The following is a 27,503-nucleotide window of genomic DNA, read 5'->3' as shown; positions in this document are numbered from 1 at the left end:
ACTGATGAACAGTACCAGTAATCAGTTTATTTATTTATTTTTGGGTAATTGTATAGATCAGTTTGTGTTGTGTGTGGGACAGAAAAAGGAGTGGATTACACTTTGTGGTTGTGGCCCCTTAAAATAAAGTCTCATCTGCCTGCCTGTGACCCCCACCTCACTAGTCAATGGGGTGTGGGCAGTCACACTGATGTTTACCTACTCAGATTGCGTCATTTGAATATTTTTAGAGTCAAAACTCTCAAACATTTTGCAAGAAAAAAGCAAAGACCAAAGCCAATTTCTTAAGATTATTATTACATGTATATAAAAATGACTTCTTATTTTCATTGGACTACTGATAGTATAGAGACAGAGAGGATACTAGGGGTAGTAGCCGAACATGTAACAAAGCTCTCTGGCCAGACTCACACGAGCTGTGATTACATAATATGTGTCTCTGCCACTGGTCCACCATATTATTATTTCGTATTGTTTCCTGCCTGATTAAGGTCTGGTGACACAGGAGATTGATATCACTTGTCTGGGTACTGACCCCAAGGTTGGAAGCATTGGAGTATCATAACACAACATTGGAGTATCATTACACAACATTGGAGTATCATAACACAACATATTTAAACATTTTCAGCCGTTACATAATTTTACAGTGAGCCAACATCATTGGAAGTAGCTTTATTCTGTTTTAATTCTTTCTTTTCAAATAATGTCCTTTATAAAATACAGTTTTTGTTCTTGATTGTTTGCCTCATTGTGATCCACGACTGGATTCAGCTTCTTTCTATTTACCACTACACCACTGTGCACTGGGACGTCAGGTCACAGGCGGTGACTGACACAGACTACTCAGCCTTGTAGCTGATGTCAGTCACAGCCTGACAGTCTGGTCACAGAGCAGCATCACTGACCAATCGCTCTGCTAGTCTTACTATACTGCCTCAGAATGAGGTACTTTAAAAACACTCTTCTCTAATTATTTGTAGGATTTATTTTTATAGTAAGATCACCTTTGTTTTTGAAGCTGAAAAAAGGCTAAAAATATTTCTCTCTTCCTTACAGAGCTATAGCCATGTCTTCCAGCTCAGCGATGGTGCGGATCCTGATTAAGGGCGGCAAGGTGGTGAACGACGACTGCACCCAGGAGGCAGATGTCTACATTGAGAATGGCATCATCCAGCAAGTGGGGAAGGAACTGATGATCCCAGGTGGGGCCAAAGTGATCGACGCCTCGGGTAAACTGGTTCTCCCCGGGGGCATCGACACCAGCGTCCACTTGGAGGAGAGCTTCATGAACGCCACCACGGCAGATGACTTCTACAGCGGCACCAAGGTAACGTCCTGCTGGAGGAGGAAGAGAGGAGAAAAGAGGTGGTTTAGACTGGAAGTAGGGAATCACTCCTTTCAGTCAAAGCATGAGATAACGATTTAAAATACAGTCTTAAAACTAACTTACCTTCATCATTTGATTTATTTAAATATGCTCTAATTTTGGACTTTTCACATCATTACAAATGTATCTGTCACTTGTGCATCAGATAGAGATCGACTTGAGCTTCTCCACTGATGCTAATTTTAACTAAGATGTCAGTGACGCTTCTTTTTGTTAGATTTTGATGAGACGAGACTGTTATATTTATATTTGGCAACAAATGTGTTGGTTATTTCAGACAGATCTATTCCAGCTGTCAAAGAAAGAGGCAGAAATAAGAAAGTTAGTAAATGAATATAAGTGATAAAACTTTGACAATAAAACTTAAATGAAAAATAAAGTTTTACATTGGAGCAAAAGCAACATGTAAAAAGATGATGGTGATAATTTGTGGGCTATATGTTTGAAAGTATAGTCAGATATTTAACAGCCACAAACTTTTGAATATTCTTACAGTAGAGATCACAGTTAGTTGATTAATCAATTCGTTAAAACTATTTTTGTAAAAAAAAATGTAAACTCTAGTTTCAGCTTCTTAAATGTGAACATGTTTCTGGTTTGCTAATATTTTTGAACTGTTGGGTTAATAAAACAAGACATTTAAAGATGCCTTATAACTTGTGAGGGGTATCTTTCACACTTTTCTTATATTTTATAGGTAAAATGATTAATGAATGAATCCAGAAAAGAATCTGTATATTTATCAATAATGAAAATAATCACTAGTTGCAGTTTTATGTTTTTGTTTTTTTCTGGATGTTTCTTGAAGTTACAGAGATTGTTTCACAAGCTTGATCACAAAGATGATTTAGCACTTTGCTGCTGCTGCTGCTGTAGCAGGCGAGGCTAATAGCTGCCAGAAAGACTGGAGTGGAGTCATAATGGATGCTGATAAGACTGGGATACCCCAGTCTGCTTCAGGGCACCATGATGACTCATCGCTGTGTAGCACTTATAGATGATGGGAGCTGAGAGATGACATACATTTTTTTAGTAGTTATGGTGACTGGACAAACCGCGACTGGTAGACGCTGGTGACAGACACAATCCTCCACTGTTCTTTACCCTCGCCCCTCATTCCTCTCTCCGTCTTCCCCCGCACCCCTCCCTCAGCCGCTCCACTGCTGCCGTGCTCAAGAATAAGTCCAGAGACAAATGCAGATCAGTATCTGTTTCCATGGATACCAGGGGGCTGCTGCAAAGACTGCCGCAAAGCCTTTTCACTCACGCCATTGTGCTTGGAGACAATGGTTCTCAGACCTACATCCCCCCCCCCCCCCCCCATTCGTCTTCCCTCCACTACACACTACTCGACTCTCTAGGGTCAGCTGACAGATGCTCGCTGAAGCATGCACTTATACACAAAACACACTCTGTCTTCATTGGTTGGGATTGTTGCAATTTACAACAATTTACAGTTACAACATTTACATTTTTTTATGGGCCAAAATCAGGTATTACTGATGCTGCAAGGATAATAATCTGGAGTATTTCACTCATAATTACAGCTTTAAATCTCTCTTGATTATACTGTGAGGGGCAGTCAACTCTGTGCTCTAACTACTTAAGGATTTATATTCCCCATAACAGATAAGCATTAATGGTAATTGATGCTTTTACTGTTGTGCTTGCAGTAGGAGCTGTGTTGATGTGTAGAAAATAGTCTCATCAGTATTTATGGGCTGAATCCAATAATACATTAAGCTTTTGCTTCAGTCTCACTAAATACCTGCATTTAATGGTCATTTCAGTTGATTTAAGGTGTGCTCATTTCAGTTCATCTCAGTTCTTTAACTGCAATCAATTAAAATAAAACCACACAGTAAAACACAGATGCAAGGGGACCACAAATGATTGACACCCCCCACAAAAAAACAATGCAACACAATAGGTTTTGCATATTAAATAAAAGAATTATATCCTATATTAAATTGTCTGACTGATTGAGTGCCTTTATGTGTTTTTTCTTAGGCTGCTTTAGCTGGTGGTACAACAATGGTGATTGGACACGTCCTGCCAGAGAAGAATGAGTCTTTGCTGGAAGCCTACGAGAATTGTCGCAGCTCAGCGGACTCCAAAAGCTGCTGTGACTATGCTCTGCACATGGGAGTTACTTGGTGGGGACCCAAGGTACTGTAACCATTTTACATGGTTCATTTTGTTTCAGATGTTAAAGTCTTAAAAGGTTGTTAGTCTGTGATGTTCAGGAGATAGTTTGTTACTTCTGCTGTTGGTCTGTTAGTGAATTCCTACAACTCCCAGAATGCTTCATGGCACCCTCCAGGGACAAGATGTTTACATGTTTTTTCAGCTACCTGTATATGTAGTTAGACATGGTGACATGGTGATAGTCAGAATAATACCTACATGAGAGGGTTTTTTTTATGCCATGACAAAGCAAGAGTCCAGTCATATTTAAATGTCATGTAGTTGTGTTGAATTATGCTTAATTGACGCTATTCGTTAGTGAAAATTACTCTCTTTTTCTGACTGTATAAAATGGTGATCAAGTAGCTCTCGCTGCTTGGGTCTGGTAGTTTACAGTAAAATCATTTTTTTGAAATGAATATTATTTTAGCTTAAATACTCCATCCAATATTCCATCAAATTCTACTCGTACATGAGAAGTAAAGCAATAATACATCACAAAACAACATTGGCACCAAAAGTAAAGCACACCGGTTGCTGTGGACTCTGCTGTGCACAGGCACACTTGGCAGGCTGAGCTGTGTTGCAGCTCATTTACATTTCCTCTTCCCTGCAGGTGCGGGCTGAGATGGAGAAGCTGGTGAGGGAGAAAGGAGTGAATTCCTTTCAGATGTTCATGGCCTATAAGGACATGTACATGCTGAGGGACGGTGAGCTCTTCCAGGCCCTGCAGCACTGTAAGGATATTGGCGCTATAGCGAGGGTCCACGCTGAGAATGGAGAACTGGTGGCAGAGGTAAGAAGTATTTTTCGTATTTCAGTCCATTATATCTACTAAAGTTTACACAAATTAAAATATCATCCTTTTTAATGGCATTGTTCTAATTCATTAATTGCATTCCGTTGTACTTTGTTATATACATAATTTAAAGTCATGGTATTCTCCTGCTTCCTCACAGGGTGCAAAGGAAGCACTGGACCTGGGTATCAGTGGCCCAGAGGGGATTGAAATCAGCAGGCCTGAAGAGGTATGAAAGTCAGGTTTTCCCTCTAATCACAGTCAGTCAATAAGGAGTATTAATATTACTTAATAAATCTGCTGTCTAGTTTAGTGTCTCCCAATTATTCCTCACACTGTTGTGTTTCTTTACAGTTGGAAGCAGAGGCGACTCACAGGGCAATAACCATCGCCAACAGGGTGAGTGAGAGATCTGTGGCTCAAATAAAGACATTTATAATGATCAAAAGACAAAAATCCAACTTTTGAACATCTCTTATTCTTCTGTGTTTTATCTGTTAGGCCCACTGCCCGATCTATCTTGTCAGTGTGTCCAGTATGTCTGCAGGAGATGTGGTGGCTACAGCTAAGATGCAGGGTGAGGCTGATTGGTTTTCTGAATGAAATTGTAGTTTTTAAATTGTTACTGGTATGTTTTCTCAGTGTGAAACTCTTCCACCAAGTAAGGATTTGCTGTCTTAATCTTTGAAGCTTGTTTAATCTCTTCCCCTTTTCTTACTGTGCTGTCTGACCACAGGCAAGGTGGTTCATGGGGAAACCACCACGGCCCACACTGTGCTGAACGGTATGCAGTACTATCATCAGGACTGGTGCTATGCTGCTGCCCATGTTATCGTGCCTCCTCTCCGTCTGGACCCCAGTACACCTAATTTCCTAATGAGCTTACTGGGAAAGTAAGAAAAACACTGTTAAATCTTCTATTAAATGCAATATAATGCTGTAAAATCTAAATGTCACCTTCCATATCTTTGTGTCCCGGCCACAGTGACACCCTGAATGTTGTGGGGTCCGACCACCGTCCTTTCACCATTAAACAGAAGGCAATGGGCAAGGATGATTTCACAAAGATCCCCCATGGGGTTCCTGGCATTCAGGACCGCATGAGCGTCATCTGGGAGAAAGGAGTGGTATGTGGGGCTCTTTTGTTCCTGTCTGGCTGCCAGAGAATGTCCAGAAATAGGACACCTGTTTTAGTTTGGTAGTTATTAGAAATAAACACAGATAGTACAGGCATAAAGAAACATGCTCCTGCTTTTGGTGCAACAAATGATTCGGTCAGATTTTGTGTGAGAGCGATAATGAGATAATTTAATATAATTTGTGTCATATTTCACAGATTGGAGGTAAAATGGATGAAAATCGCTTTGTAGCAGTCACAAGCTCGAATGCAGCCAAGATCTACAACCTCTACCCCAGGAAAGGCAGGATCATCCCGGGAGCAGATGCTGATGTGGTAGTCTGGGACCCCGAGGGATCCAAGTATGAAACTCAATCCCTTAATCGACTAGCTTGTCTTGCTGCAGCTTTTATCTCGAATCTCTGAGGCTGATCAGGTTTTCATCTGACTAAAACTGGGTCATGTATTTCCATCTCTGTCTGCAGGACCATTTCTGTGGATAACCAGTTCCAGGGAGGAGATGTGAACCTGTATGAAGGTCTTCGTTGTCACGGTGTGCCCCTGGTCACCATCAGCCGCGGGCGTCTGGTCTATGAAAATGGCATGTTCACATGTGCTGAGGGCTCTGGAAAGTTTTGCCCACTGAGAACCTTCCCAGATTACCTCTACAAGAAGATGGTTCAGAGAGAAAAGGTATCAGACTGAAATGTATTTATGAAAACCACAATCTGAAATCTATGTAAATCAGTTAAAGTGACGTTTAAGTGAGCGGTTAATGATGTGATAACAGCAGTCATCTGTGAAACACTGTAAAACTGATACACTGATTTTTAGACAGCTGTTTGTGTTGAATTTTTAAGTTTTAATTATAGGGTGTATATTAACTTCATCATCTAATTATATTATTTCTCAGCTGTCCATACAAGAAACTCTACAATTTAACACAAGCACTGCTGCAGTAACATTGTTTTTGACATAATCATAGCACATGTACAAACAAGCCTTTAACACCAAATCTTTAAACTGAATCACCATTGTCACTGTTTGAATTGGTAGCTTTTAGCAGCACCGTTGTTAACTCAGCCGTGACAAACAGTGTGTTACTTGCTCAATGAAAATATATTCAAGAGACACTGAGACTGTTGCAAGTGGTGCAGGCAGCCGCTGAGCTACAGGCTTAACCTTAGAGCCAGAGCTTATACAGGCCTAGTCTTTTACTGAGCTGAATATAATGGCTTGAAGCAGAAAAAGACTGAACTTAATACTGAATTGAAGACAGAATCAGCACACAATATCACGCTATTATGAACTGTGATTCACTTACCGATGTTCATACTAAAGTGCATATGAATGGTGATGATCTTAAAAAGAAACTCCATAGTTTGTGACTACAAATCTGAACTGAGTTGACATTTTAAAAAAATAGTTATTTCTCTCACAAGTCAATCTCTGATTGTGTTTTTTTTTGTTCTCAATAAATTATGGTCACAACTCTCGTGAGCAACAGTGAATTGCGGAGGAATTGGCTGGTAGGGCACAAGATTTATTACACTGAAACTTTTACAGTCTGTGTGTCACATTTTCCATTTCAGTGTATGTAATAAAGCTGCTATTAGTGGTAATAGTCCTTCAAAGAGCTAGTTCTTCTAGGTATTTTACTTAAGTAGTCATCAACACAAGTAATCTTAATTCTGTCTGAGTAATATTAAAGTTAAGTAGCAGCTGAGTAGAAATATACTTTATTGAAATTTATAAATTTCACCCTTGCTGTTACTAATGATATACAGGTACAATACTGGTAGCTGAAACATTGTGAAGCCATGAAAGTTAGTCCTCTTGTAACATTCCCTGTGAAAGTTGCGTTTTTCTTTAACATGTTCACTAACCTAATTGTATTTGTTTGTGTGTGTGTGTTTGTGTTTGTGTTTGTGTTGTCATGGTGATCTACCAGTGCCAGGCGGTTAAAGCTGTGGAGCGAGAACCCTACACAGGTGATGTCGTCGCAGTGCTGAACTCAGGAAAGAGGGACTTTGGGGTTCAAGACGTGGACACACCGACACGCCCCTGCACCCGGCACGGAGGTTTGAGGGACCTGCAAGAATCCAGCTTCAGCCTGTCTGGTGAGTATCAACAGATCTAGATATGAAATACTACGTATTATCCAAGCAGGAGAATCTTTTCAGGTTGAAAAGTATTTACATGATTATAGTAACTAGTGTCAGTGTGGTGAGACTTGCCAGGATGCTGCATTTAAAACATACACTCCTTGGCCTGATGAGGGCGCTCTAGTTAAAATAACTTGAGATACACTGCATCTTGTTGGCTCAGATTATGCCTGCATCAATTGTGGAGGATGAAACGCAGCATTTTAATCTTTTCTTATGAAAGATTAGCAGCTTAATGTTGAATTTTCCAAACTGCTTTGCAACCAAAGTGTAGGAAGCTCACACCATCCTCTTTTTTAACTATATTCTTTCCAATTACACATATTCAGACCCGGGAATTGCCCATTACACCTTTAGGCCACTGAGCAGCAGAGTTTTTTGGTCTCAAATCTACCTAAGGAAGTTGGAACATAACTGAATTTTCTTGACTTGAATGTTGCCAGATTTTAAGCCAAATTAAACCATAATTGTATCTTTTACACCCAGTTATTTGGCAGTATCCCTAGAGGATTTGAGAAGTATTTTTGATGGAATGAGAAGAAGTGCTCCAATGCTTAAATCCCCCTGGAGCTGTTTGGGATTTAACATAAGCTGTTAAGAGAACCCTTTATAATAACACCTTTATAAGAAAATATGATTGAGCTGCTTAGAAGCATCAGTTCATTTCGTTTCGCCCCTAAACTCTCACGATCACGTTCCTCCGCTGCTCCAGGTGCCCAGATCGATGACAACATTCCAAAGAGATCCTCGGCCAGGATCCTCGCTCCGCCCGGAGGAAGATCCAGCGGGATCTGGTAACCAGTCAGACGGCTGTTACGTGACGCGGAAGAATGACACCTGAAGAGAAACATATGGCCAAGCACTTGTTTTTTGTTCTGGAAGCTTAGAATACGTGTAAGGGAGTCATGTTTTCATTTTGAGCTCAGCACAGTTATTTAGGACTGTAAGTGTATGACATTGCCATAATAAAATTTGAATGTGGGTCAAGAAAAAACCTTTTGTTAAGTGGTTATCCCTTCCAAATTTCAGTCAAAATGTTAACCAAATATAAGCAGCAGATATAAACGAGTTGCCAATGAAGTACTTTGGCTATTGGATTGTGTTAGGGAAAATATGTTGTATCTTACTCATAGTTTTAGGAATATGAAGGTGAGTCATGGTTTTTATGATGCGATTGTGTTACCTCACTGTAAAATACGATTTTGCACTTGTATCATGTACTATTTAGATGCCTTTTTACATGATTTAATGTCACAAATGTCTTTTTACTGCGAGCCACAGTGAATGAAATGTAAGAAATTATTACAAGGGTGTCGGCATGACATTTATATGTCAGTTATGGAAAATTTTTGCAATTGACCAATTCATGAAAAATATCCTAATGCGAGCTAACCTTTTAAATGTGTTTGTTTATTTATTTTTTATATTGCATTATTTGTGCTGTTTTCCTTTGACACAACTGTTAGAATGAATTCCTACATAAGACTGAGTTCTTTGCTCAGTGGTTCATCATAGTCATAGTATTTTATATCATGTTTACAGCCTTATAGCAGAATAGACTTCTGTTCCACCCCCACCAAATGTGAATGAACCTATGCTGTGTGTATTGTGCATGGTAGCATAGTTAGAACGACTGTAATAAGCACTAATATTGCTCATGTTACGCCGCATTCTTTGTAATCGCATCCATTTTCCACAGAGAGCAAAAAGTCTCACCCAAACTGCCTTTTTCTCACCCGAGAACACTGACACCCCACAAACACATCGTCCCATACCGCAGCTACACACGTCTTGAACTCTGACATGTTGATCACTGTCATTTCTTTTAGAGTGGGCACTTTTTATGACTTTTATTCGCTCTGCTCTGAAACGGCAGGGTATTAAAGGTTCCTCTCTGACTGACACTTCCGATGTAACATACCACTGTGAAGCATAGAGAAGCTGAGGTGATCCTCTTTAGCGTTCACGTTGAAGTTTAGCAGCAGAGATGTACTTTGAGTCAATTAATGCCACTTCTTCAGGGGATTGAATGCCTTCATCTGCCACTGAAAGCTCAGCATCATAACTGGAAGGCATGTGTGTTAAGCAACTACAGAAAAGCACTGATATTTCTCAAGTTCTCTACTACTGTATATTTATTGTTTGTGTTTTAGTTACTGAATTCTCCTTGTGAATAATTGTCTTAGTGATTGATTTTGTTGAATTTTTGTTAAAACTGCACAGTAAGCAGGGATGCACACAAGAAGATTATGATCATGTTTAGACCAAGTTACGTCCAGGCTACAATTAAAGTCCTTCATTATCTCTTGTTTTTGGGACAGATCTCACTTTTGATCCTGAGCTCCAGTGAATCTTGTTGTGTCTTCCCCTTCCCAAATGTACACTGGTGCTGAACAATGTGTCGTCACATTGGTTTCCTTTATCTGTGTGTTTGTTTTTTTCTTCTTGCAGCTCTTTATCACATGATTTGAGTGCAAATAAACCACAATGAAATTGCCACCTGAATCCTGTGTCTGACTGCTGCTTCACTACATTTCAGAAGCAAATTTTGTACTCTTTTACTCCACTACATTTGTTGGACAGTTGTAGTAAAATTTTTCCGGGCTAAGGAGGGAAAACTGTGCAATATTTCACTAAAAAATGCAAGGTTACTAATCTCACAACCACTCAGATTTACATTGTGACCAGTTGGAGGAGTTAAAAGTAAAGTCAAATACTATGTATGCATTGATCAACAATCTATCACTCAAAATGGACATAGTCCTGCATAACAGGTCATTTTAATTTGAATACTCCAAGTATATTTTCCTGATAATAATTGTGTGTACTTATACTGAAGTATAAGTACAGCTTGGAGTTGGGCGCATGCGCAGTCAGAGCTGGATTGTAGCAGCTAGTAATGGGAAATGAAGCTTTCTGAAGCACTGACTCAAGCAATTGCATTGAAAATGGTTTACTGTTTCTAAATATCTGATACAGTCAAAATAGCAGCATCTGTTGGGCAACTATTGGTATTACACTAGTATGGCTGGATTAAATATGAGACTGATATAAAACAGTTTAGTCAGATCATAAGTGGTTTTTCTGCTTATTTTATTGTTAGTTTGTTCAATAGAGTGTATATTATTAAAACACTGAGATCACTATAAAACAGAATCCACAGCTCTGTTTTTAGATATCATGGCAGATGGAGAGGCACACCCCTTCATCCAAAACCAACGCGTACAGTGACAAATGCTGCTCTTTAGCTGTGAGGATTAGCTGATTGCATGAGATTGTTACACAGTTATTTATAGCATGGAAGTGGGATAGGACTGATGAATCCACCAGTGTGGTGTGTCTCTGCTGTCTTACACATTTTGATGAAGATTTTGTTTTCTATGGAGGTTTACAAAAACTACTTACATCCTTAAATACACCAGTTGAGGTTAGAGTTGCATTGTGTTTCATCACTGTGTAAAATTAATGGCTTTTACTAAGTTAATGTTTTATCTTGAATGATAAGAGAGAAAAAGAGAGCACGCCTGTCAAGAATCTGCAGATGAAGAACAGGGGCACCAACTCTGCTAGTCTTGAAGACACGGGAGAATTATCTGTGCAGAAAGAGATGACAACAGCTTGACATTTTGACAGATTATCCATACCATGCATCTCAAATGTGAGAAATTAAAGCTTTTCTGTGTCATTACAGTAAACTGATAATATTCGGATTTGGATTTGATTTGCATTTGTAGATGTTGCCTTGAGCTTTAATAAATTATTACAGATATTTTTTTCTATTTTTTAACATTTTATAAACAAAAAGCTTAATTGATGCATCGTGAAAATAATTGGCAGATTAATTGATAATGAAAATAATCATTAGATGCAGCATTACAATATGCAACATTTTGGGAATACGCTTATTCACTTTACTGCACAGACTCAGATGAGAAGCACTCTTATATTTGTCCATCAAGTATGGCGCTGCAGCCAGCAGTCAATTAGCTTAACATAAAGACTGGAAAGAAGGGAAACAGCAAGCTTGGTTCTGTGCAAAGTTAGAAAAAGCCACCTAACAACACCTCTAAAGTTCACTAACTAACATATTGTATCATGTGGAGACTCTTTTGCACAGATTAAACAAAAAAAGAATAATGTATTTATTAATGAGCTTTAGAGGTGCTGGTAGGTGGATTTTGTTACCTTTAAACAGAGAAAGATTGGCTTCCCCCCCTGTTACCAGGCTTTATGCAAAACTAAGCTAATTGGCTGCTGCAACATTTTTACTGCAGCAGCATCGATCTTCTAAGCAAGCTCATGGCAAGAAAGCCAATAAGTGTCTTTCCCAAATTAAATTACTTTTGCTTTAACTTAGTTCAGGATGCTTCCTGCAAATCAACAAGTGACTTGACAACCCCGACTGGGTAAAATTAGGATTTGTAGAATTAAATATTGTTTTGTTGACGAAAGAAAAGGGACTAAAGGATTAAAGGATCAAGCAGGAAATCACAAATGCAATCCCACCTTTCTTCAAAAGAGGCTCATATCACCCATTGAGAGGGAAAGTCATTGGAGGGTATTTGTTCCTTCCAGGACTCAACTCCCTGCTTCACTTCTGAAGCAGCACTGCTGAGGCTTTAGCCTTGGGGCGGGGACGAATTCAGAGAGAGACTTGTAGAATTATTCTAACCTGATCAATAACGCTATTGAACACTAATGCGTTCAATGGAGGCAGACTCAATTTGATTGTGAAGCTTTATTTAAACATAGCAGGAAGCAGCAGAATCACATCAAAGAGAGGCTTTGTGATGAGAAGACCAGATTAAGGCCTCTGACGCAAGGATGGACCCAGCCAAGAGGAGGCCATGAATACACACACACACACACACACACACACACACACACACACACACACACACACACACACACACACACACACACGCACATCAAGGAAAAGTGCCTCAAAACATAAGCCTCATCTGCAAAGGCATTCGATCCAATTCCACATTTTCCATTTGCTTTCATTGGATCTCTACACACACAGCTAGAGTATGCAGAGGCGTGTGCACACATATTTAACTGTGCACAAACACACACTCAACAAGGTTTGTTTTTATACTGACTATCTAAAACATGGGTAATAGAGTTATACATCATTCTGTTAAAGTCTTTCACGGATGGCGATACTGGTTGGTCAGTCGATCCACCACAAAACTGAAATAGCACCATAATTAGGTAAAAATTTGAATTTGTGCATTACTTTGGTTTATGAACAAATACCTGCAAAACTAATGGCATTGCCAGAGGCCTCAGCTTGACAAAGTGAGGCAGTTTGGATGAGAGTAAAAAGTGTCACCCAAACTGCCTTTTCTTATCTGACACCCACAAACACATCGTCCCACACTGCCGCTACACAGATATTGAACTCTGACATGTTGATCGCTGTCATTTCTCTTAGAGAGGGCACTTTATTTGTTTCTGAAACAGTGGGGTATAAAATGTTCCTCTCAGACTGACATTTCTGATGCAACATACCACTGTGAGGAATAGAGAAGCTGAGGGGATCCTCTTTAGCATTCACATTGAACTTTAGCAGTAGAGATGTATTGAAAGTCAATTAATGCCACTTCTTCAGGGGATCAAATGCCATCATCTGCCACTGAAAGCTCTGGAGAACAAGAATTGTTTAGATCAGGTTTTGTCCAGAGGATCATCATGCTACAATAAATGTCCTTTAGCATCTTTTTTTGGAACAGATTTCCCTTTTGATCCTGATCTCCAGTTAAATCTGGTTGTGTCTTCCCATTTCCAAATTTGTACTGGTGCTGAACGCTGTGTCGTCACATTGGTTTCCTTTATCTGTTTTTTTTCTTCTTCTTGCAGCTCTTTATCACATGATTTGAGTGCAAATAAACCACAATGAAATTGTCACCTGAATCCTGTGTCTGACTGCTGTTTCACTACATTTCAGAGGCAAATTTTGTACTTTTTAATCCACTGCAATAATTATTAGTGACTTTCAAGGGCTGAGGAGATAAAATTCTCCCATATTTCACTAAAAAAAGTAAATAAAAAACAAACACAAATTAGAGAAGATGAGCCTTCCTTCCAATTTGTTCCAAAACAACTAATCGTCTCACAACCACTCAGATTTATCTTGTGACTAGTTGGAAGAGTTCAAAGAAAAGTAAAACTATTCATGCATTGGTGCAACAGCATTTCAATCTTTTAATGTAACACACAACAATTTATCACTCAAAAGGAACATTTTTTCTGCAAAACGGGGGTCATTTTTACTAATGATACTACTGAAGTATATATTCTTTTTTTTGGTGACCAATTTTTTATTTCATTTTCCAAGTGGAGGCTGCAACACAAGGCAACCAGACAATACACTTACAACAAGCATAAATAATATAGTCAATGAAGTTAAAAATGTACTTATGATTGAATACATGCATTGATATTGTCTGCAGCCATGAATCACCAAAAACAATAACCAATCTCCACAACCATCCCATAGATCCTCACCAATATACATCATCCATCTTATGAACTTTATAATGATAACATTGAATCAGAAATGTGCTAAATCTATTAATACGTGCAAGAGTAATTACTTAAAGTTGGTTGAAATGAGTATTGCCATAAGATTTAACTCAAGTATATAACTTTAAGTATATATTCCTAATAATACTTCTGTACTTGCACTAAGCACTTGGAGCATTTTTACAGTGTCACATTTCCTTTAGATAAGATTATATGTACCTCTTCCACCACCACCACATATCTTATCCAGCAGCAGATAAAACATTAACATAAGGTCTTTTTTGCGTTGTTGTCTGACCTCTCGAAAACCTCAGTCACTAGCAGGCCTAAAAAAAGTCCAACCGCACACACATCATGTGTCTTTTAGCTGGTACAGGCCAAAGTCCTATTTATAATGAACCTTTAACAGCATGGAGTCGGGCGCATGCGCAGTCAGAGCTGGATTGTTGCAGCCCCAGACAGGGCGGCCCGTTACCAAGCAAGCACTGCACAGCACAGGGTCTGACAACGACGACAGCACCGGGCATTGACATAAGGAATACAGCGAGGGTGATAACAACACAGACACTCCTGAATATAGTGAGTATGAACGCATGAGAAGGATTGTCCTGGAGTATTTCACCTTTTTTGTTTTGTGTGTGTTTGTGAGGGGGGGCTTTAGGGAAGGGAGGAGGGGAGGAGAGCTGTGCTTTATTTCCATGCAGTGAGAATATTTTCCCGTGCACTGTCAGTCCTGAGGTATTCAGGGAGGCCTGTAGAGGGGGCCGCTTTGGAGAGCAGCAACCCAGCGTTGCGGCTTTTCTAACCAAACGGAACCCCAGCAAAAAACAGGCACATTTATTGTTCTCAGCTCAGGCTACAAATGTCAGACCCCCCGCCCATTTGTTAGTGGTGGACTTCGGTGTTTTTGCACCCAGATATTTTTGCTGCAGTCAATGCCAGAAGCTTCTCATAGGCCCTAGTAGATTATTTTAAGGAGAATAGATTTGACTTCTTTATTCGTGCGCCCGCTCTAGATACAATAATCCATATTTATCAGAAATTGCACCCACTGCAAAGCGCGTTAATGTAGGTGAATCTGTGTGGTGGCGTCTCATAATAATAAAGGGGGTTTATTGTTGGTTATAGGTTACAATAAAGTAATTGAAAGCAGTAGCCAATTCCCCCCCCCCCCCCCCCCCCCCATGGGAAAAAGCTGGTCTAGTGCGCACCGCTGAAGGTGCATTCACAATACAGTGTCATCATCAGAAACCAGTGTTGTGCAAATTTGCAGGGAGGCGTGATTCTGTTGAGTGGCATGCTGTAATTTCTCTCTGGCTGTCACCTGACCTTAAAAACCCTTATCTCACAGTTTACGTCTGCATCTGTGTTAATGTGTATTTTTTTATTGCAGGGGATGTCAAAGGTGTTACACAGGCCTACTTTTTTTGTTTTTTTTTGTTTGATACTGTATGATGACACCACCAGAAGGTATTAGCAGGCAAGCAAAGTGAGCACAGAGGAGACTGGCGCTGCCAGATGTGTAAAGCTGCTCACAAACATCAGGATATTTCTGTTTAATCTACGAGAGGATTATAGCTCACAACCCTCACCACACGTCTGTAGATCAAAACTGAAACTAAAGATGCCTCTCAGGCTCTGTGCTTACAGTAAAAAAACAAAAAAACAAACGGGTGTTTCACATAGGCCAACATCACAGACCTCCATTGACTTTTAAAACAGCATAGGTTTCTGATCTGAAACTGTCAGAAACCCTCAAAAAGGGAATTCAAAGAGAGATTCTCGGATGATTTTGGGATGCAAAGCTGTGAGATTATGGCAATAATTCAAAATTAAAGGACAAGCGTTACAGTAGAAGTATAGAAGTACCAGTGGCTTTATTATTTACTATAAAACTAGTAATTATAATTACTACAATTAGTCACTAATGTGCAGGTACATCAACATAGCTTTGTATGGGTATGTGTACATTTACTGTATGTATTGTGGCATTTTTGGGGGGGAATCAGTGCGAGAAGGAGTGACTAGGCCTGTTAAACCGCTTATCTATATATGTGTGAGTGTATTTGTGTTGTTTACTTGCTTTATGTACTGTATTTTCTGGACATTTATGTTAAGGATCCCCTTGAAAATGAGATGGTACATTTCTAGGGGGGTATCCTTCTAATAAAAACGTGCTGTATAATTTAGTTGCCCCAATATAGCCTAAGCAGTCCAGTTAAATAAGATGAAGAAGTGGTTCTTGGTGGAGTAGATATAGAGGTAAGTGGAAAGATGTTGGAGGCCAATATATCAACTTCTTAACTAGGTATGATAACAGCAAGCATTTCATTTACATACAATGGCCAATCAAGAATTGATGATGCTATCAGTTTTAAATACTTCATTATGATTTGGTTGAAGCGTTTAGTCCTTAGTTCATTTCCTAACTTTCATCTACATTTCACTGGAATCTGTTATCAGTTTTTGCCATAAACAACAACAAACTGATGTGTTTCAGGTAGGGGATGGCTGTGAATGTGTACTCGACATCTGTGTCCATTGACAACCTCAGCCGACATGACATGCTGGCATGGGTCAACGATTCTTTGCATCTCACCTACACCAAGATTGAACAGCTATGTTCAGGTAAGGCTGAGAGAGTGCGTGTGTAGTCATCAGAGGAGTTAAACAACACCTCTGGGACCATTCCTGGCTGTTCAGAGCAAGACAACTGTGACCTCAACAACAAAAACAAGCAGTTGTGTCTGTGTTTTACAGGAGCGGCATATTGCCAGTTCATGGACATGTTGTTTCCGGGTTGCATCCTTCTGAAGAAGGTCAAATTTCAAGCCAAGCTGGAGCATGAATCTATACACAACTTCAAAGTTCTTCAAGCAGCTTTCAAAAGGATGAGTGTTGACAAGGTTAGACGTCTTATCATATTATCAGGCATTCCACTCTGTGTTTTTGATAAGGATTTATTGTTTCATTTTCCTACTTTGTACCTCATCATACAACAGCAGCACAAGACACATGCAAGCATTTCCTGTTTCATCTCTTCAGATAATTCCTGTAGAAAAGCTTGTAAAAGGGAAGTTCCAGGACAACTTTGAATTCGTGCAGTGGTTCAAGAAGTTCTTCGACGCCAACTATGATGGGAAGGAGTATGACCCTTTACTATCCAGACAGGGGCAAGACGTGGCCCCTGCCCCCAACCCAGGTGATCACTTTATCCACAAACCAAAGAGAAATCCAGGTAACAAAACAGTTTTGCATTTGCCGCACGGTCTTGCTGAGCTTTGGATGGCTCAAAAGCGCTCCCTGCAAGCAAGTGGTGTGAGCAGCACGATTCACAGAACGACTGCTGTCTTTCTTAAATCCATCTCATTGCCCAGCATTCATAAGCAACATGAAACTGTGTAGGTATGATTGACTCACTGGTGGGATTGTAGTAATCACCTCAGTGAGGTTGATGAATATTTAAAATCAGCATCATGCAACTCCAATTGTTTTTACAATTCCAATTATACGCACCAAACTATTAAGTAGAACTGTTTCCCCAGTGTACTGCATCAAGTAGGTGATGCAACACTGTTGTAGCTTCATCTCTTTGACAGCTGAACTGATAAACAAGAAATCTCATTCTACTAACAACAGTAACGTCAGCCTGACCAGCCTTGCTCTGTCTCTGTGAAAGCTTTTTGCTCGAAAATCATGGCGAACAATCTAATCTGGCTTGTAGTGTGTGATAAGCCTGCTTTGTGACTTTCTCACTGTAAGCAGTGTGGCTGTAAATGGGCAGAATGACTTGCACTTTTTCTTTCAAAATTATATAATGCGTGTTGGCATGTTTCGTTTTGAGTTTATTTGAAACACCTCTGCTTAAGCACTTATAGAGGTATGGCAGGACAGTTTTTAAGATGTTCATTCAAGTACGTCTAAGATTTAGCTTTTGTAAAATATTTAAATTAAATTTCATCTATAATTTGGCTTTTTACAATCTGGTAATCCAATTCCAAAGTGTTTCTTTTATATCATTTTTGTGGTAAAACTATTATATATCCATTTACTGAAGCAGCATATTAAACACACATTAGCCTAACGTGTATGCTGATGACATCAGGTCTCTATAATGTGCTATATCCATCGCCACAACTGTCACAAAGCAGGAAGAAATGCTATAATTCCCTTTGAATTAAAATGATAAACATCTCTGACCACTCCAGGACCACAGAGGACATCTCCAACAGTTCCCAAAAACATGCCAACACCACAGCGGGTCCAACACAACACTCCAGCCTTGAGGAAGAATCCAACTTTGTCTAGAAACGGGGGCAGTGACGCTGAGATCATGGAGCTAAATCAACAGGTACAGTCTGTTGCCACTTTTCTGTCTCATGTCTATGAATTTCCTGTTGAGTCACACCGGAGACATTTTGACATGTCACAGTAGGAGAAGCACAGGTGTCTGAAGGGTTAGGTGACATACTGACTACTCGCAGGGCTAGTTGGTGAACTGCTGTATGTATCTGGAACAAATGTGCTTGCTGGCCCAGCTGTACATATTGGCCATTAAGAGATCCTTTCATAATACACTTACAATGTAAGTGAAAATCCACAAACCGCCTTCTGTGCAAAGATGTATTTAAAAGTTTATCCGAAGTTAATATGAAGCTTCAGACTTCCAAATTAGTCAAATCAAGTCAATATTTTTCAAAGTTACTGTCTTTTAAGTGCCAAATTCCCTCTTTTTGTTACTGTCCTCCCACTGCAGCTGAACAGGGAAACACTGTCCATGGAGACACAAAGGACACAAGGAACACAAGATACAAGGGATTGTACACTAATAGGCTGTTACACTGGAGGATAGCCACTTGTTTGGACTAACTCAGACTGCTGAAGCTTCATATTATCTTCAGATAAACTTTTAAAATGTATCTTTGTACAAAATGTGGACTGAGGATTATGTCCTCCATTACTTGTAAGTGCATCTGGAAGGGATCTTATAAGGGGGACTATGAACAGGAGGAATGATTACAGCAAGAAAAACCTTCAGCATTCATATGGGCACCTGACTGTTGATTTAAGACAGACTTTAAAACATTGTGAACCTCTCTTTTAAAAGTCAGCACTGACAGAATGACTCCAAGAGTGATTTTCATGGTATTTAATGAATCTGCTCCAATATTTAGCTGTTTAACATCCTGGTATGTGGGAGCAAAAACAAAAAAGTACTTTTGCTTTTCCTACTATGACAAGTTAAAATATCTGCTGTGAAAAAGGTCTAGCTTTTGATATTAGCAATGTTGTATATCAAGCTTATTTTGTGTTACAATAAATGGTTAAAAGGTCTTTTTTTTTAAAGATAGTGCTGTTATAACACCATTATTTTCATTGTTTTATCGTCTTCCTTACTTCCTACTACTTACTGTAATATTACTATAGGCAGTTATCTGTTCTCATTAACTGTGTTTCACAATAGTTAGAAACAAAAGAATATGAATTAGCCTGATGAAGCGCCTGGAAAACTAATTTATCTTATGAGTGTAAATAAAATGTTATTCTTCACTACCAAAAACACCTGGTTCATTGTTTTCTGACTACATGGTCTTTCAGTCTAGCAGTGTAACAATTTCTTTGTCTTTCCTTTGTAAGTTGATGGAGTTGAAGTTGACCGTAGACGGACTAGAGAAGGAGAGAGACTTCTATTTCAGCAAACTAAGGGACATTGAGCTCATCTGCCAGGAACACGAGAGTGAAAACGCTCCAATCCTCAGCAGGATAATCGACATTCTCTACGCAACAGAGGTATCTATCCATTACCAACAACAACAAAATGAAAGGCTGCACTGCACCATTTTTAAGTCTGCATGATTGATACTTGTGTGAATTATTATGTGGAGGACATTATTTATCTGTTTGGACATCACCTGTGAGCAAGAATTGTTTGATTAGTAACATAAAGAAGACAAAGTATGAAATCTGAATGAATCTGAAACTCAAAGAGAAAACTTGTAGCTAAAAAGTCTGTAAATGTGGCAGATATCCACTTGATATGAATGAATCAGACTGCTGAAGCCTCACATAAGCTTCAAGTACACTTTTAAATGCCCCCATCACTTACATTAAAAGCGCATTTGAAGGGGAGCTTTTAATAGCCAATATGAATAGAAGGAATGATGACAGCAAGGAAAACCTCTTTCATTGTTCATAGGGGCAGCTGACAGACTTGAAACAATTGTGAATCCATCCTTTAATATGTTTTTGTCTTCTGTGTTTCAGGATGGCTTTGCGCCTCCAGAAGATGAAGACCTCGATGAACAAGCTCACCTGGACCAAGATGAATATTGAACCCTCCATCCCCCTCCTCCCTGACATCTCCATCTTGTCCTAATTTGTTTTCTACTATCTCTGCACGCTCTCTATAAATACTCACCATTATCCGCGCTCTCTGTACGTCTTTTCCTTTCTTTCTCATGTCTGTTTGTAACCTCCCCCAATCACCCTCTGGCCGTAGACATACTATACACAACTACTCTTTATCATCATCTGCTGCTCCTCCCTGCCTCCACTGACACAGTAACAATAACAGTAATGTATGTATGACATATCCCAGTTATTTTAGCATGAGTAAAGCAGTAAATTGAGCCAAACCTGGCATGGAGGTTATTATGGCAAACAGTGAACTTAAGTCTGTAAATATTACCGACATTTTGATTTCTGAGAGAACAATGTCTTTGCTCGTTATGGAGTTATTTATTTGCGCTGTTAATACTACTACTACTAGAGCACAGAACTACACTCCCAGAGCTACTAAAACTGTAACAAAAGTGACTTTTAATGACAGTTTCTTATTTATTTAACTTATATTTGATTTAAATTAACTTTCTGTAGCAAAACTGGTGCAAAATCTACTGTACATTAAGTGAAAGCTGAGACGCGGTGTGTTATTTCAGTTAGGGTTTCTGCTTGAGTCAGCATTGAGGTTTGGGTTTCTTTTGATGATAGGTTTATGGCAAGTAGAAATGCTGAAGGAAATACTTTGGTGTGATGACTCAAGGCATATGATCAGTGCTCTGCGATTATTCATTATTGATCAGCAACATATCTGAGCATGAGAATGTTACACATTGACTGTGAATGAGTAATATTTTGTAAATGTATTTTGTGTGGAGATTTTGTCTGATATCGCACGATCCTGGTTAATTGCCATTGTATCTTATAGGCTGACATGCAGTAGCCTACGAGTTTAAAATTTAGATATTGAAAATCACCTGCAGACTGACAACAAGGTTTAGATTGTAGCAGTTCTAATGTTTTATTCTGAAATAAAAGGGAGCCTACCACTGAATTAACACATTTTCACATGACAGCTTTTGTCATGATTCTACAGCTTATCATACTGTGTTTATACTTTAAATTTGCTGTTAAGGATTGCCCAGGGTGTATGAGTTGTTGTTTGGAAATAAAACAGAAAGTCAGTTTTAAGAGATCTGTGACCAGTTGCTGGTCATCGTTAGCATCCAGTTAAACCAAGGAAGTCTCCTTTTCCTTCCCCAGCCTTTTTTTTACTTTGCAAACTGGCTGTCGTCTGCTCTGGAACTTCATTGACCATGCGAGCATCTACAGAACACTCATCTTTTGAGTTTTAAATAAACAAACATTGTGAAATAAATTGTTTTGGGGTGGTTGTGTTTTTATTACAGTAAATAAGCACAAGTGTGTAGATATGCAGTTGCTCTCAGTGCTACACCTCATTAATCACTACATTAATCTTAAAACTAAAAACCCTAAAATATAGGGTTGCTTTACTTTTCTTTGATATAAAGTTTGACATATATGGGTGTGCGGGTCAGAGGCCAGCTTCGCCAATGACCATATAGTCAATTATTAATTTAATACAACCTTGTTTTTCCAAGCAATATAACAAAGTTGTTTATAAAACCGTATAATAACGTACAATAATCAGCAGCAGAAGTGTTGTGCAAATAGTTAACCTAAGTAACATTGTAAATTTCCGTCTGGAAATGGTAAATTCTGTGGCACTGCATTTCACCCAAAACGCATTTTACATTTAACACTATATAAGGAGTTTATCTATATATTATTTTTCCATTGCGAAGGCTTCACATCGGGGGATTAGCTCAAATGGTAGAGCGCTCGCTTAGCATGCGAGAGGTAGCGGGATCGATGCCCGCATCCTCCAGTAGCTTTTTGTTAAGTTACCATGCTTATTTCTCTTCTGACCAGTAAAAAACGAGTTATCCCACTTCAACCAAAAACAGTATTGCTACATCGTTTCACTGAGTGTATACAAAACATAATTATCATTATAAACGTGTCCTCGTCTGCAGTATACTTTGCTCTTTGTGCCTAAACTCAACTGCTTTGCCCTGAACATTAGTTTAATTGTCCTTGAAAATGCAAGTTTCCAAATGAATTGCATGCTAAATGTATTTGTAGGTGCCATAAATTAAAAGAGCTGGGTGAATATGTGAATTGGAGAAATAACAGCAGTATATGATGTTCCACTAAAGACCAGCAGATGGCAGCAAAGCATTATAAATGTGCAGGGAGCAGCCTGTGAAAAGGCATAATTTCAATGTTTACTGAATGAACCGTTCATAATATTCCATTTATACTCTTTATGCAACCATTTAGTCTATTGATTATATATTAAGCGCGCACTACATACTTTTCATTAGTTTCCATCGGGGGATTAGCTCAGATGGTAGAGCGCTCGCTTAGCATGCGAGAGGTAGCGGGATCGATGCCCGCATCCTCCAGTAACTTTTCGGTTTAGTTACGGTCCTCTTTCACAGTTTCTATTCTGACCAGTAAAACAACGAGTTATCCCACTTTATGGCAAAAGGAAACATTCACCAGTCCATTCCATTTCCTACCAGTCATATCTTTCAAAAATGGTTTTGTTAAACTTTTTTACAAGAAACTTACAACAGGGGAGCCTTCAACCAAAAAAGTATTTCTACATTTTGTCACCGACTGTATACAAAATATAGTATTCAAACGTGTCCCCGTCTGCAAGATACTCTGCTCTAATTATGTCTAAACTCTACTATTTTGTCTGGAGCATTACCTTAATTGTCTTTAAAACTGAACATTTTCTGAATAAGTTGCATGCTAATTTAACGTATTTAAGGTGCTGTTAATTGAAAGAGCTGGGTGAATGTGTGAATAGGAGAAGTAACAGCAGCATTATGTTACATTAAAGACCAGCAGATGGTAGCAAAGTATCATAAATGTGCAGAGAACAGTTTATGAGAAGGCATCATTTCAATGACTACTGAATGAACCATTCATAATTCTATATGTTTATCCAAACATATAGATCATTGAGTGTTTATTATGAGGCGACTACGTATCTCCCATTGTTTTTCAATGGGGGATTAGCTCAAATGGTAGAGCGCTCGCTTAGCATGCGAGAGGTAGCGGGATCGATGCCCGCATCCTCCAAATAATTTTCGTTTAATTAAGGGGATTCATTCATAGTTTCTTTTCTTACCAATAAAACCATTCCACATTTTTCCCACAGGAAACATTGACCGTTCATACTAGATCTACCCAGCTTTTTATTCACCAAAAACAGTTGTTAGTTGGATACATCTCAAATGTATTTGTCAAACTTTCTTACCATAAACTTACAAAGGGGTAACCTTCAACCAAAAAAGGATCTCTACATAGTGTCACTGAGTGTATACAAAATATAGTATTCAAACGTGTCCTCGCCTGCTAGTTGCTCTGTTCATTTTGTCTAAACTCAGCTGGCTGAACATAATGTTGTCCTTGAATATTCAAGTTTTCAAATAAATTGCATGCTAAATGTACAGAGAGATGTAGAGATGGGTGAATATGTGAATTGGAGAAGTAACAGCTGTATTATGTTCCATTGAAGACCAGCAGATGGCAGCAAAGCATTATAAATGTGCAGGGAGTAGCTTGTGAAAAGGCATCGATTCAATGACTATTGAATGAACCATTCATAATATCCCATTTGTACTCTTTATGAAACGTTGTAGGGTTTATTGATTATTTATTATGGACCCACCACATTGCTTCTATTGTTCTCCACTGGGGGATTAGCTCAAATGGTAGAGCGCTCGCTTAGCATGCGAGAGGTAGCGGGATCGATGCCCGTATCCTCCACTTATTATTTTTGTGCTTATATAAAGCTGACATATAATTGAAAATTTACCCTGTATTGATGCTCTTATTTTCACTAATCAAACAGCCAGCTTGGATGTAGACATGGCAACCGCAGAGGGATCTTGGTAAAAAAGCTGAATAAACCCTATTGTTAAGTATGCTTACTTAAATTAGTAAAGCTGTAGTTATGGTAAACAGGCCAACAATTAATTTAAAGATAGTGCTACCTCATGATTGGACCACCAAATTTTCATTACCTAAAGGGGGATTAGCTCAAATGGTAGAGCGCTCGCTTAGCATGTGAGAGGTAGCGGGATCGATGCCCGCATCCTCCAAATGGACTTTTAGAAATGTATTGAAGAAAAGTTGCTAACAACATAAATGTCATTGTAAATGCAGGATTTCAACTAAATTGCATGTAAAACATATACCGACCACCTGCCTAATGTTGTGTAAGTCACCAAAACAGCTCTGACGTACCAATGCACTGTTTCAGAAACACCTCTGAAAGTGTCTTCTGGTATCTGGCTATCTATGGCAAGCACATCCTTTCAGTTGGGAGATTTGAATGTTTCCAGTCGATCGGTGTGTATGAAAGAGGTCTTAAAGCTGTGAATATGGGAGTTAGAAAAGTAACAAGAGTATTATGTTCCATGGAAGACTAGCAGATCGCAGCAAAGCATTAAAAATGTGCAGAGAGCAGCTTGTGAGAAGACACGTTTCAACGACTATTGAATGAGCTGTTCATTCAAGCATAAATAAAGTCTCTAAAGAGATTTGAACTCTTTAAGCAACCATGAAGAATTTATTGATTGTTTATTATCAGCTCACCACATACTTCATTGTTTTTCAGTGGGGGATTAGCTCAAATGGTAGAGCGCTCGCTTAGCATGTGAGAGGTAGCGGGATCGATGCCCGCATCCTCCAATAGGATTTTTCAAAATGTATTGGAGGAAAAATTGCTAGTAATATAGGTTTCATTGTCCTTGAAAATACAGGATTTCAACTAAAATGCATGCGAAATGTACATCAGTCAGCCATTGCATTAAACCACCTGCCAAATATTGTGTACCTCTAACCCATCAATGCATCCATTCCACAGAACCACTGAAGGTGTCCTCTGGTCTCTGGCACCTAGGCGTTGGCAGCAGATCCTTTTAGTTAGGAGATTTCAATGTTTCTAGCCGATCTGTGTATATGAAGGCGGTCTTAAATCAGAAGAGCTGTAAATATGGGAGTTAGAAAAGTAACAACAGTATTATGTTCCATCAAAGACTAGCAGACGGCAGCAAAACATTCAAAATGGGCAGAGCACAGCTTGTGAAAAGACACAGTTTCAATGACTATTGAATGAGCTGTTCATAATAACCCATAAATAAAGTCTCTAAAGGTATTATAACTCTTATGCAACCATATAGAAGTTATTGATTGTGTAATATCTGGCCACCACATACTTTTCTTTGTTTTTCAGTGGGGGATTAGCTCAAATGGTAGAGCGCTCGCTTAGCATGTGAGAGGTAGCGGGATCGATGCCCGCATCCTCCAAGTTGGCTTTTCAAAATGTATTGGAGGAAAAGTTGCTAGTAATATACAGGGTGTCCATAAAGTCTCTTTACAATTTAACAAATTTATTACAAAAGCAAATGAATAGACAAATCTGTGGAAATGTAATTATTTAATACACCTCTATATGGGCACCATTAGTTGCACGAAGCACATCAAGAGCCTCATCAATGGTGGCAATGGTATCAGTGATCTTTTGCTTAAGGTCGTTGATGTCCAGTATTTTTGTTCGATACATGATACACAAATGCAATGTGATTAAAAACTTTGATAACCACTGAGTACATAGAACAAATCTGATTAACTTATCTCATCAATTGCTTTTGTAATGATTTTTTTTAAATTGTAAAGAGACTTTGTGTACACCCTGTAGGTTTCATTGACCTTGAAAATGCAGGATTTCAATTAAAATGCATGCAAAACGTACACCATTAAACCACCTGCCAAATATTGTGTAACTAAATCGTCAATGCATTTATTCCAGATCCTTTAAGTTGGGAGATATTATAGTTTCTGGACAGTTGGTGTAAATGAAGGAGGTCTTAAATCAGAAGAGCTGTGAATATGGGAGTTAGAGCCATCAGACTTTACAATGATAACATCATTAGATAGTGACGGGGCACTGCAATAATTTTGATTACTCTTTCCTCCTCTTAATATAATTTTCTTGTATATTTTTGCTCAGTTTTATAACTTTTAGGGTTTTCTGTATATATTATTTGTTCTTATTTATTTATGTATTTGTGTTTATTTGTGTATATGTTTGAACTATTGGATAAATGAATTTCCCCTATGGGGATGAATAAAGTATCTATCTATCTATCTATCTATCTATCTATCTATCTATCTATCTATCTATCTATCTATCTATCTATCTATCTAGCCAAACATTAAAAATGTGCAGAGAGCAGCTTGTGAGAAGACACCGTTTCAATGGCTATTGAATGAGCTTTTCATAATAACCCATAAATAAAGTATCTAAAGAGATTTGAACTCTTTAAGAAACCATGAAGAATTTAGTGATCGTTTATTATGACGTCACCACATACTTCTTTGTTTTTCAGTGGGGGATTAGCTCAAATGGTAGAGCGCTCGCTTAGCATGTGAGAGGTAGCGGGATCGATGCCCGCATCCTCCAATAGGATTTTCGAAGTAGTAGCCTAATATAGATTTCATTGTCCTTGAAAACACAGGATTTCAACTAAAATGCATGCAGAACATACACCGGTCAGCCATTACATTAAAACCACCTGCCAAATATTGTGTACCTTTAACCTGTCAATGCATCCATTCAACAACACCTCTGAAAGTGTCCTCTGGTATCTGGCAGCAGATCCTTTTATTTGGGAGATTTCAATGTTTCTAGCCGATCAGTGTATATGAAGGATATCTTAAATCAGAAGAGCTGTGAATATTGGAATTAGAAAAGTAACAGCAGTATTATGTTCCATCACAGAATACCACAGAAAGTTCATTGTTTGTTTATGACCTAACCTATCTATATCCTATATTACTTCACATCGGGGGATTAGCTCAAATGGTAGAGCGCTCGCTTAGCATGCGAGAGGTAGCGGGATCGATGCCCGCATCCTCCAAATATTTAAT

At 38.8% G+C, this 27,503-nt stretch overlaps 2 protein-coding genes and 9 non-coding genes across 11 annotated transcripts; all 11 read left to right on the top strand.

Annotated features, from left to right (window-relative positions):
• Positions 1–931: 931 nt before the first annotated feature.
• Positions 932–8,456, top strand: dpysl5a (dihydropyrimidinase like 5a). Its single transcript, XM_062440633.1, has 13 exons — positions 932–948; positions 1,060–1,330; positions 3,401–3,559; positions 4,194–4,373; positions 4,537–4,605; positions 4,731–4,775; positions 4,878–4,953; positions 5,113–5,269; positions 5,362–5,503; positions 5,713–5,855; positions 5,979–6,186; positions 7,445–7,613; positions 8,371–8,456. The coding sequence occupies exons 1-13, from the start codon at positions 944–946 to the stop codon at positions 8,454–8,456; spliced, it is 1,710 nt and encodes a 569-aa protein (XP_062296617.1). The 5' UTR covers positions 932–943.
• A 6,176-nt stretch (positions 8,457–14,632) lies between these two features.
• On the top strand, positions 14,633–21,836 carry mapre3a (microtubule-associated protein, RP/EB family, member 3a). The gene is made up of 7 exons (XM_062440637.1): positions 14,633–14,768; positions 16,690–16,817; positions 16,950–17,095; positions 17,235–17,391; positions 18,398–18,540; positions 19,827–19,979; positions 20,454–21,836. Exons 2-7 carry the CDS (start codon positions 16,697–16,699, stop codon positions 20,520–20,522), a joined length of 789 nt encoding a protein of 262 aa, XP_062296621.1. The 5' UTR covers positions 14,633–14,768; positions 16,690–16,696; the 3' UTR covers positions 20,523–21,836.
• Positions 21,837–22,304: 468 nt separating this feature from the next.
• trnaa-agc (transfer RNA alanine (anticodon AGC)) lies at positions 22,305–22,377 on the top strand. The gene has a single exon. It is a non-coding gene; the product is annotated as a tRNA-Ala (tRNA).
• A 507-nt stretch (positions 22,378–22,884) lies between these two features.
• trnaa-agc (transfer RNA alanine (anticodon AGC)) lies at positions 22,885–22,957 on the top strand. Its single transcript has one exon. It is a non-coding gene; the product is annotated as a tRNA-Ala (tRNA).
• A 615-nt stretch (positions 22,958–23,572) lies between these two features.
• On the top strand, positions 23,573–23,645 carry trnaa-agc (transfer RNA alanine (anticodon AGC)). The gene has a single exon. It is a non-coding gene; the product is annotated as a tRNA-Ala (tRNA).
• Positions 23,646–24,262: 617 nt separating this feature from the next.
• trnaa-agc (transfer RNA alanine (anticodon AGC)) lies at positions 24,263–24,335 on the top strand. The gene has a single exon. It is a non-coding gene; the product is annotated as a tRNA-Ala (tRNA).
• A 262-nt stretch (positions 24,336–24,597) lies between these two features.
• Positions 24,598–24,670, top strand: trnaa-agc (transfer RNA alanine (anticodon AGC)). Its single transcript has one exon. It is a non-coding gene; the product is annotated as a tRNA-Ala (tRNA).
• A 519-nt stretch (positions 24,671–25,189) lies between these two features.
• trnaa-agc (transfer RNA alanine (anticodon AGC)) lies at positions 25,190–25,262 on the top strand. The gene has a single exon. It is a non-coding gene; the product is annotated as a tRNA-Ala (tRNA).
• Positions 25,263–25,807: 545 nt separating this feature from the next.
• On the top strand, positions 25,808–25,880 carry trnaa-agc (transfer RNA alanine (anticodon AGC)). The gene has a single exon. It is a non-coding gene; the product is annotated as a tRNA-Ala (tRNA).
• A 1,083-nt stretch (positions 25,881–26,963) lies between these two features.
• trnaa-agc (transfer RNA alanine (anticodon AGC)) lies at positions 26,964–27,036 on the top strand. Its single transcript has one exon. It is a non-coding gene; the product is annotated as a tRNA-Ala (tRNA).
• A 384-nt stretch (positions 27,037–27,420) lies between these two features.
• On the top strand, positions 27,421–27,493 carry trnaa-agc (transfer RNA alanine (anticodon AGC)). The gene has a single exon. It is a non-coding gene; the product is annotated as a tRNA-Ala (tRNA).
• Positions 27,494–27,503: the final 10 nt, after the last annotated feature.

This window comes from Scomber scombrus, chromosome 19 (genome assembly GCF_963691925.1).
Source record: "Scomber scombrus chromosome 19, fScoSco1.1, whole genome shotgun sequence".
In the NCBI taxonomy this organism is placed as follows: domain Eukaryota; kingdom Metazoa; phylum Chordata; class Actinopteri; order Scombriformes; family Scombridae; genus Scomber; species Scomber scombrus.
This window is presented reverse-complemented; position numbering and strand designations above follow the sequence as displayed.